At 44.7% G+C, this 11,319-nt stretch overlaps 1 protein-coding gene across 2 annotated transcripts in view; it reads right to left on the reverse strand.

Annotated features, from left to right (window-relative positions):
* RAI14 (retinoic acid induced 14) overlaps window positions 1–7,733 on the reverse strand; it is a gene marked incomplete at both ends in the record, with an annotated part of 116,607 nt that extends 108,874 nt beyond the window's left edge. For both annotated transcript variants that reach the window (XM_079703112.1, XM_079703111.1), the window contains one exon: window positions 7,698–7,733. In XM_079703112.1, coding sequence (XP_079559238.1) covers window positions 7,698–7,733 — 36 coding nt within the window. The remainder of the gene's footprint in view (window positions 1–7,697) is intronic.
* Window positions 7,734–11,319: the final 3,586 nt, after the last annotated feature.

Raw genomic sequence — 11,319 nt, forward strand, 5'->3', positions numbered from 1 at the left:
TAACCAAGTCAGTCAGAACACACTGACTTTCCTTGTTTAAAAGGAGGTGGGGACTCAAAAGGAAAGTCAAGGCTCGTCACTAATGTCATCTTTTTTTAAAAATTTATTTTATTTTTTTATTTATGTTTTTGGCCGCGTCGGGTCTTAGTTGCGGCACGTGGCATCTTAGTTTCCTGATCAGGGATGGAACCCGAGTCCCTTGCATTGAAAGGCGGATTCTTAACCACTGGACCACTGGGGAAGTCCCAGTAATGTCATCTTTACAGATACTGGGCCTTTGACTCACGCTAACACCTGCTGCCATAGAAATGAAAATAACCACCTCTTACAGCAAAGATCTGTGGATAGAAACACAACTGAAAATCTCCACGGAATGAATTCAGAAGCAATTCCTATTTCACTCCAAAGGAAAAGTTACATACGAGAATTGGTCAAGCAGAAAACATCGAGGTCAGCGATAGTTCGAAATGATTACATAATTAATTCAGAATAAAGAGATAATAGGTAATAACCTAGATGATTCACTGCTTATGTAGACGATCAGATTTCCCCAAGTTTAGGGGCCAGGTTCTGAGTTTCATATTGGTCTCCAGCTGCAGCTGGGATGGTATCAGGTTGAACCAAGAATTCCTGCAATTATGGTCTGGGGTAACGATTTGGGTTGGCCAAAAAGTTTGTTCGGGTTTTTTCCATAACGTCTTACGGGAAAGCCCAAGTGAACTTTTTGGCCAACACAACAGAATGAGGCTGTGGTCCAGTTAGCCAGCAATAGGGCTCCATTTAGAATTAGAATTCGTTTTCTTAACTGCAGCAGAAGAGCAGAAAGTAGCAGCATCTGTCCTCTCTTGCTTTAAGAGTTCAGTCTGAAGTGCATTTGCCTCTCAGGAAGCAACCCAAGATTTTCCCAGATCCTCCCCTGCCCAGGGTAATGACACTAACGTCGGGAAGCTTTGCCACTGCGGAGAGCACTGATAATAATAAGGTCATTCTATGGGTCTTTACTGCTTAGGGCAATAGAGTAGAATTCACTTCCTGCAGTTTGCAGCTTTGGAACTTAGGAAAGGGAATGCCCTGTGCCAACAAGTGTGTATAGCTGTTGCCGGTACAAGCTCTGGCATCATGATAAACCGGGGTTCAGATCTCTCTGCCATTTATCGAATGTGCGACTTTGTCCAAGTTACTTAACTTCCCTCAACCTTAATTTCTCCCTCTGTAAATTGCTATTATAGTAATGGTCTTTACTGGATACAGTTTTTTTTTTTTTTTTTTTTTTTTTTTTTTGCGGTACGCGGGCCTCTCACCGTTGTGGCCTCTCCCGTTACGGAGCACAGGCTCCGGACGCGCAGGCTCAGTGGCCATGGCTCACGGGCCCAGCTGCTCCGCGGCATGTCGTATCCTCCCGGACCGGGGCACGAACCCGTGTCCCCTGCATCGGCAGGCAGACTCTCAACCACTGCGCCACCAGGGAAGCCCTACTGGATACAGTTTTGTAAGCATTACACGTAAAGGGTTTGCTACGGTGCCTGGCACACAGTAAGCGTTCAATCAATGAGAACTCTTCTCCTAACTTGTTGCAGTAGGTCAGTGATCAATACGTGTTTACTCTTGTGATTAATCTTATGTGTTTACCCTTGTGAATAATATTATGTATTAGGCACTGACACCCACTAAAAAAATGTGATACTCTAGCCTCACTCTATTAGACACTGAAAATAGTCCAAATATGAAGAAATTGTGGAGCTAAGATTTATGAGCACGCATGCTCAGTGGGGGAGTGCCAGGGCTCCTGACAAACTGCTCTAGATAGAAAAGCATGGAGGTATGTTTTGGGTTGAACTGTGTGCCCCATCCTGACACACACCCTGCAAAATTGATAAGTTGGAGTCTTAAGTACCTCAGAATATGGCCTGATCTGGAGATGGGGTCTTTACAAAGATAATCAAATCAAAATGACATCATCAGGGTGGGCCCTAATCCAATATGACTGGTGTCCTTATAAAAAAAAGGAGAAATTTGAAGAGAGATAGACACACCCACAGAGATCACCATGTGAAGATGAAGGCAGAGATCATGGTGACGCATCTCCAAGCCAATGACTGCCAGCAAACCACCAGACAAAGCTGGGAGAAGCATGGATCCCATTCACCTTCACAGCCCTCACGAGGAAGCAGCCCTGCCAACACCTTGATCTCAAACTTCTAGTCCCCAGAACTGTGAGACAATACACTATGGCTGTTTAAGCCACTCAATTTGTGTTTGCGGCAGCCCTAGGAAACATACAAGGTGAAATCAGGCAGCAAGCAGATTCCCCACTTAAGACGGGCTGACAAGACCTGGAGAAACTATGTAGCATGACACGAACCTGACCAAATTCTCCGCAGAAGTTTCCAAGAGTCTCAGACCTCCATCCCAAAAGGTCACCTCTGATGTATTTTTAAACTATGTCGATGAAAACAAAGAGGCTTAGCTTTACAATAGATTTGGCCAAGGCTCCTCCGTCAAGAGGCTCGGATTTTAAATACTCTCATTTTTTTTTTGCATGTATGGTGGGGGAGGGAGTCTTGGGCATCTGTAAAAACTTATTATAAATGACGAAAAACTCCTTGAAAAAATACCTTGGCAGAGATGTCGATTATTGACCTTCATGAGAGCTATTCTCTCAACAGGCAACAAATTCAAACTCCTGTCTGAGCAGGATGTGTCTGGTTCCTCAAGATTCACGGGGTATGTGCATTCTTTGGCTGAAAGCTGCAATCGTTAGTAGCTGCTACAGAAAGAAATACCATCAATTTAATCTCTCATGGAGCCAGCCATTTTCAACTGGCTGCCTTTTTGTTTGTTTGTTTCCCTAAGTGGAACGTCCACTGCTTCCCTATTATAATGGAAAACAGAATTGGGAACAAATCTTTCATAAAATTAAACACACACCCACAAAGTAAACTCTGAAGGCCCCGATCATGTTTGAGACAGTTCTGAAGATCTGTTACAAAGATCTTTCAACCCTTTTTCCCATCCCTCAGCCTCCACCCATTTCACTCAAGGCACTAAAAATTGGCATTTACAAAGAAATTCCAGAAGCCTGAGCATTTTATTAGCAAAGGGAAATCCCAACCTTCTTGGCCTCATTTCTCATGATGACAGCTCATTTTTCCATGTGGAACCACGTACTAGTTGCTGCAAATATTTAAAGAGGTAAAGAAGCTACTTTCAAACTAGTCATAAAAGAAATAAATAATGATGATTTAGTACTCTGTGCTTACTTTATAAGCGTAAAAAGTCAAGTACATCCATTTTTAAAACTAGAATGAAAAATTTATAGCATTCTTACTAAAAGATCAGAGCCATGCCATGGGCACTTTCCTGGGCTCTTGAAGCTTCACTGTTCTGCGTATCAAGGGCAATTTCTGGAAACTGAGTCTACCCACTGTACTTCACGGCCGGCTCCCCTGCATTACCCTTTCCTCTCCTCCTCTCCTAACCAGCGTTCCAAATCCTATGCATCGCTGAGGCCTGGAAGAAGCTTCACCTCCATAAAGCTCCCCCCAGTTTTCCCATGTCCAGTGATTTACCCCTCTCTGAAAATCTATAGCATTTATCATCCAGGTCTCACAATTCAACAAGTGGTTATGTCATCCTGGAGATCCTTTTAATATCTATATTATACATGATCTGTATTGTGCCTTAGTTATTTCCTGTGTGTAGTTTTTCTCCTCACACCTCGGCTTATGAGCTTCTTCAAGACAAGAACCATCCCTCACATTTCTCCTGTATCCTTTCCAGAATCTAACCCAAGTTCAAGGATGCCCAAAATCAAGTTAGAAATGGGAGCTGGAAAACGTCATCCACCTTTAGGATTTCTTTGGCCTCTGTGGATTATCTGCAGGCTCACAATCATGTTTAGGGATTAAAGCAAGGGGACAAGGACAGTATCTAACCACAGCCCAGGGAATCAGGCTCATTCCCCTAGGTCACACACATAAACCCACCCTTGACTTAGCAGCTGTCTGAGTCAAGTGTTCCAGAAAGGACACTCAGAGGAAATCTCTACCCGCATGATGGTCTTAGTGCAGCACAATGACCTTCAGGCCATCCACGGGGGTCTCCTTTGGGCCACACTGGTCCTTCCTCACTCCTGGGATTTGCTCTCAATGGCCACAAACTCATCTGGCTGCAGACCTCCCAGCCACAGGCTGGCTGAAACATGATCATGCCCGCGGGTCACCTGCCTTCTCTTTATGAGAGCACGAACATGATCTGCCGTCCCTCTTCTTCCTGCCCCCCAGAAACACAAAGGGCCCTTTCTTTCCCATTCTCCTTTCAGCCTCACACAAAGACAAGCAGGAAAATTTGATGGCTGAGGGTTTAGGCTTGTTCTTTGAGAGAGACCCCTCACTTCAGGTAAAGAAGATTATAGTTTGGCTGATGGAACTGAATATAAACAGTTTCAAACTTGTTTTTCTTGTAGTAAGTGGTACATGTGGGTGCATACACATAGACCAAAAAAGGCAAACCCCAAGGCACCCAGTGAAAAGCAAAACTCCCCCCCGCACCCACTCCTAGCTCTGAATCCCTCCTCAGAGGCTGCAAGTGTTAGCAGATTATTCTGCCCTCCAGACCACATACACTTTTCAGCCTACTTTTTCCATCGTGGATTTCTTTTTTTAAAACCATAATTATACTATTGACTCATTGTTTACTTTTAATTAGCAATTAAATTAGCAATTTTAAAATAATTTTCCATTTTAAAAGTATTCCAAGTCAGTAAAATATTTCACACAGGAAATAAAGTTGGCACCAATAAAAATATTACTTTGCCGTCTGCCCTATTTGACTACTTTAAATTTTAGACACAAAGAAGAATTCCCAATGGTCACGTAGAATAACAGAATTGAGAGAACTCTAGTTGTTTCTTTCGTGTCGCAATCACTCTGGTATCGTTCTCATCTCAAATCTACTGCTTAAACGGAGAAATACGTGTTGTGAGAGAGAGGAGGCCCTCACTACCCAGGCTTGAGTTCTGAAGACCCCTCACGATACCCAAGCAGGAGGCAGGAACCCTCCCAAGGAAAGCTTGTAGTGAGTCTGAACCTGCCTGCCAACCACAGCGCTGAAGTCCTCTGAACTATATCATGGGTTTCTGATCAAGAAGGAGGAAGAATGATTTACCAAGCATCTCCTGAGTGACAGGCCTAAGATGTGTGCCTTACAGGCATCAGCATATCTTAACCTTCACAACAACTTCGTGAGGCTAATACTATTTTCTCCGCTTTTCAGGTGAGAAACCTGGGGGTTCAGGGAAGGGTAGAGACTTGCCCAAGGCCACGGACCTAGGTCCAAAGTCACTTTTCCAAGCTACTGCCTGGACTGCTGTTTCATAAAATCAAACCTCCATCCAAATTTCCTCTTTCAGGAAACCTGGGCTCTGGAATCAGGCTACTTTGGCACAAAAACTGGCTATACAACTTTGAGCTAGAAGAACCCAGGCCCAGGCAAGGGACTGGAACTCCCTGGGTCTCAGTTTCTTCATCTGGAAAATGAGCCTGACAATAATACCTACCACATCAGGTCTGTGGCAAGATGAAATGAAGTTCACGTAATGAGCCTGGCAAAGTGCCTGACATATAGTAAATACTTCATAATGGTTAGCTCTTCAAGCTGGGGTTTGAAACGGTTTTCTTTTTTTGCTTTTATGCCCTCCATCTCACAGTACAGTGATGGCACTCTGGGAAGCAAGTTGGGATGAAACTGGGGAGCCATCTGAAACTGTCTGGCCCCATAATACCAATTTCTTTTGCCCTCCTCCCCCAAGTGTGCTCCTCTAACGTTTTTTCCCTTTGTACTAACTGCCAAAACCACAGCCTTTCTGCGGCCAAATCCCAGACGCTTTCAATAGTGTTATTACTGTGACGTTTTTCCCTAAATCATGGAAATATTTCAGTTTTTATTTAAAAAACTAGATTCCAGCAACACCCTCTCTAAGGCCAGCAGTTTTTAACTTTTAAACCAAAAGTGTACGCTCCTATCACTTCCCCCTGCCCCTGTTCCTATAGCATGGAATTCTAGACTGATTAAATTGTGCTGAAACAACCTCAACTTGTGCAAATGGAAGCTGCTCAAATTCCCTTGGAATGGAAAAGGTATCTGTTAACCTGGTCACACAATTTACAAACCCGTATCTGCTCGACTGGGCAACATTTTCCATTTAATTGCCTTTCCCCTCTTCACTGAAAGTCCAATGAGGTCTGCAGGTGGTAGCATCATTGGGCCAGCAAATGAGGAGGTTGAAGGGGGTTTCTCTGGGGAATGGCAGGGGCAGGGGGTTAAGGAAGTCAGATGACCAAGGCTCTCACTCTGGCCAAAGGCTAGGTGGACGACTTCAGCCAAGTCTCTTCACATTCTCTCAGCTGTAGTTAACTTACCTGAAGAATGAGAAGGTGAGGCCCACTTTTTCCTAAAAACCCTTTCTAGCTCTAACTTCCTTTCAGCACGACAAGATTCTTCAATCATCACACAGGCATCTCATCTGGTCTGGGCCTTATCAGGGCAGTAAGTTACATGTCATGATGCAGCCTCAGGAGATAAGCTTCAGCCAAAAGGAGGTGTGTGTGGGTGTGCGTGTGCGTGTGCGTGTGATGTTAGCCATAAAAGACACGGCCTCCACGTATTGCAAAAATACGGCTGTACCAAGCTGTCATATAATTCATGGCACAGAAATAAAATCCAGGTTCACCTTTAACTACCTAATGTAAAATGACAGCCAAGCAAACCCAGTAGGAGGGTGACACATCTGAGCTTCCATCTCACACCCTTCCATGAATTTCTCCCATTCAACCATTTTGCTCCAAGCATCTGGAGTGCAGCTAGTACAAGACTGGAACCTCGGCAGCGTTTATAAGGTGACCTTTTGTTACAATAGCATCACGTATAATCCCGCTGCTATGCTGTCTTTCTCCATTTTCTCCTCTGGGAGACTTTGTCTCGTAATTCTGACATCATAACTGGTTCGTCCAATCCAGTCTTTTATGATGAATAACAAATGAGGAAGAGCCCCAGGAATGCTGGGAGAATAAAGGTGCAGGCCAATAGATATTGCTGTTTCACCACAAGAGCCTAACAGAATTTAAAAGTTTTCTAAACGCCAAGACAAACCTTGCTAACACGTAATTCCTAACCACTTTCACGAGACTAGCTTCCTCTAAGAATGACATTCTGAATCAGATCTGGGGGGACTTTAACGATGCTGAGGCATTTGACTGATTCTTTTTGTTAGGATGTTCAGTTTCAGCCGGTATAAGGACTGGTAGGCTGTTTTAAGGACTTTAGCTTTTATTCCAAGTGAGATGCAGAGCCGGTAGGTGGAGGGGGGAAGGTTTGAGCAGTAGTCTCATTAGAATTTTAAAAGGAATAGTCTGGCACTTTATCGAGAATCAAGGGGGCGAAAAAAGATGTTTAATTTGACTGCTCCTTTCTCTCCAAGGCACAGATGCCAGGAGTAAAAAAAAAAAAAAAAGTCATTTTCGGAAGCTATACACACAAAAAGCAAGGAACCTAGAACACGCCGTTCACAAAAGCCACCCTGAGCTGGGCCCCAGAGTGCTTCTGGCTTCTGTGGTTGATTAACCCAGCACCTTATCAAGGTATGAGGGAGGGCGTTGCTGCAGCCCCAGGAACGTGGGGGGAACAGCCAGACTACTTACGTCACTCTTCCTGAACTTGGCTTTCAAGCTCTTCATGTTTAGTCCATTCAGCCTTCCAGAACTCTAGAGGAGACTTTCAGCACCTAACCAGAGGAAGAAAAGAAGAAATTAAGTATCTAGGTTCCCAAACAGACACTATAGATACTCCCTCCTGAATGGATTAGGACTTCGGGCCATGGGTAGGCGACTGGGGTTGAGTCAGGAAGGTGGTCAGGGTTAAGGGCTGGGAAGCAGTAAAGAACATATGTTATTCCGGTTCGTGATACTACCTGGAACCTTCTGACATTTTCAAGTTAACCGAAACTTTAAATTTTATCCCAACTTCCCATTCAAAGTAGAAAAAGCTTAAGTAGCTGCTGACCTGTCACTGCACAAAATACAGTATCCGTGTGCCTAACTCTCTCCTCTCCACACCCTTCACATTATAGTTATACCCTCAACCTCCTCTGGAAGGGCCACCGTAGTGAAGCATGATAAGGAAAAGAGCTCATATTCCAGATGCCATTCATTCCCTATTTATTTTTCTCAGTGTGGCTTCTTTCCTTCCCCCTCCTAGATGCACAGGGCAATGAGTGAAAAATGCAAGAAACAACAAAACCTCCCTCACTGAATACGTCATTCCTCAGGAAGCCACTCAAAACAGTGAAAGACTCCCCCCAGATCGTCGTGGGACCCAGTGATTCAGAGCCAGAGCTGGAAAAGTTTTAAGAAACCACCTCATTTAGGAGGGGTCTGTGGTCCCTTCAGAAAGTGAAGGTAATTTTTGGAATGACAGTATATATGTACTTTTTTTTAAGAGAAGAAAGTTCCTATTTTCATCAGATTCTGCAAGGGGGTTGTCACCATTCAAAAGGTAAGACTGTTGATCTAGTCGAAGCCCCTCATTTTCCAGAGGTCGAGACAGAGCCTCCTGAGAGAAGTGAAGAAACCTGTCTGCATTCCCAAAACCTCTGTGTGATAAAAGTCAAAACCAGACCCCAAAGTCAGACTGATGGTTGAATGCCTTTTCCGCTGCCCTACAGCTTTAAAACTAAAACCCCAAAGTAAACTCCTGTGCTAAAATATGGTATGAACTTGATCTTTTCCATCTTTAAACCTGGAAAATGTACAGTGTGGAACCCTCCCATTTAGGTCAAAAAGGCCAGAAAAATCTTTGTGCAAGTTCCCATCGCCTTGTAAGTGCTCCAGAAATGTAACTTCAAGCCTCAGTTGACAAAGTGAGAACCGGGGACATCAACAGTCCTGTCCATTTGAGGACTAAGGAAGGGTGGTCGGATGTTAACCACAGTCGACCATCATTTTTCAAAAGCCTTTCAAGGTCATCATGTTTCTCCACCATCCTTATCATTCTGGACTAAACCGATTTGAGGAAATAGAGCAGGGGAAATGCAAGCAACTGAAAGGCTGGACTCATCACTCCTCAGGTCTTCATCGCCACCTCCAGAAGTGGTCCAGCAGCTCCCTGGCTTCTAATTTGTTTCCTTTCATTATTGCTGCTGCCCTTAAGCAGGGCCCTTGGGCGAATGGTACCAAAACCCAGTCATCATAAAGCACCTCAATGACATTAATCTGGAGGCCACACCATTAGGCAGCCTCCCTGTGGGCCCTTTCAATCTTCCCAGCCTCAGCAGGGGTGACAGAATGTGTGTTGCCTTGGAAACCACACACACTGTAATTACACCTTGTTAATTGCCACATATTTAACCACACAGAAGGCTGGGCTGGGACCTGAACAGCAAAGTACAAACTCCGAGACAGTGTTTCTGGAAGTTGGCCCCCTCCTTAATCTGAATCAGAAGGACCTGGGGACAGTTTGCTAAATGCAAAAGTCAACGGAAATTGAATCTCAGGAGTAGTGCCCAGGAACCTCCTTGGTTGAATATTTACTTGGCATACAAGTTTGAGAACCTAGAAATAAGGTACATGAAACAGGAACTATCCTTATCAAAGTTGCGCTGGTTTATAAAACAGCCCTTCTTCATGTCAAAGCAAACCATCTTTGATGAATCCAAGTAGAAATAATGATAATCAGATGTTCCCAACCTGTCATTGGCTCATGGTTCTCCATCAAATGTAGCTAGAAAAGGGAAATCGCCCTTTCAGTTCAATTCCTTCCACCCTCTGGGTGAAGTGCTAATAACCAAGAAAAGAGGCCAAATCCATGCACCAGGAAAAGAAGCAAAGAGAAACCCAGGCTTAGATAATCCACAAACTGTGTAGCCCACCAAGGTGGAACCACCCAAAGCATTCCTTCAGGCAAGAACACAATGTCTTAGGCGAGGCTGGGTCGGACTTTTGTTTGAGGTCACATTGGGGTGGGGGTGTGTTCATGGGTGTGGTGCTAGTTTTTTTGGTGTTTGTCTTTGTGTCCGCTGCCCGCCAACCCACCCCCAGCATGGCAGTGAGAAGTATGCAAACGAACAATTAAGAGGATTAAGTAAATAAAGCAAGTAATTCCAAAAATTCCCAGGGCGAGGTACTAGCTGTGAAGTGCATGTTTTCCTGGAATCAAGGCTCTGGGTGTGTGAGAGCTGGGTGGTCCAAGAGTATAACTCCAGGATGACAGAGATAGGGGTCAAGGGTAAAGAAGTTCCAGAAACCCACAGAATAGTAACTTCAGAAACAAGAACTGTAGCTGGGGGTAATTCAAGTTAGTAACAGATCACAGCTTTCCCAGTATTGGTAAAAGAACCTAACCCCTGGAAGCCAGGACTAGGGGGAATTCACCTGCCCCTGAAATGATGCTGGGCCCCCTCTGCCTCAATACCTCCTCCTCTTCCCCAAGAAGACCCAGGAGACAATCAGCAACTTGCCTTCCTTGGGTCAGCTGGAATCTTACAGCTCTAATTCCCAAATTCAAACTTCCAAAAGCCACACTGGATAAAGTGACATCTATCAATTTAGCCAGGCTACACGAATAGCAGTCCTTGGAAAAGTCACTTAATCAAGATGCTTAGATCAAAAGAGCGGTGGTGAAGCCACATTAATTGCACGGGAGTCTCATTTGAATGGTTCAAAAAGAGGGTGAAATGTTTCACGTATATGGGAGAGGGTGTTTGGATCACGTTCTCCCCTTTCAAGCATGTCTATCCACTGAGCAGAAATGTTAGTCAGTTTGCTCCCTGCGCAAACCCAGAATAAGTCACTGAAACACAGCTTCGTCACCCGCCATCATGTGACATCACTCCATCGCGGAGGATGCAGCAGGGCAGAGATGCACAAACGTGCTGCCCTCTCATCTGAAATACTAGATCCAGCAAACGGGGTTTGTTAATCCATTTTCCCTTTAAAAACAATGTAACTCTCAATCAAAGCTTAACATGAGCTATCTTATCTGATATAATTCTAGCCTGAATCAAAAAAGCTTGATATTGGGCTTCCCTGGGGGCGCAGTGGTTGAGAGTCAGCCTGCCAATGCAGGGGACGCGGGTTCGTGCCCCGGTCCGGGAGGATCCCACATGCCGTGGAGCGGCTGGGCCCGTGAGCCATGGCCGCTGAGCCTGCGTGTCCGGAGCCTGTGCTCCGCAACGGGAGAGGCCACAGCAGTGGGAGGCCCACATACCGAAAAAAAAAAAAAAAAAAAAAAAAGCTTGATATTAGCCTATACGCTACAGTATGAACT

The sequence above is a fragment of the Hyperoodon ampullatus genome (assembly GCF_949752795.1).
Source record: "Hyperoodon ampullatus genome assembly, chromosome: 4".
NCBI lineage: Eukaryota > Metazoa > Chordata > Mammalia > Artiodactyla > Ziphiidae > Hyperoodon > Hyperoodon ampullatus.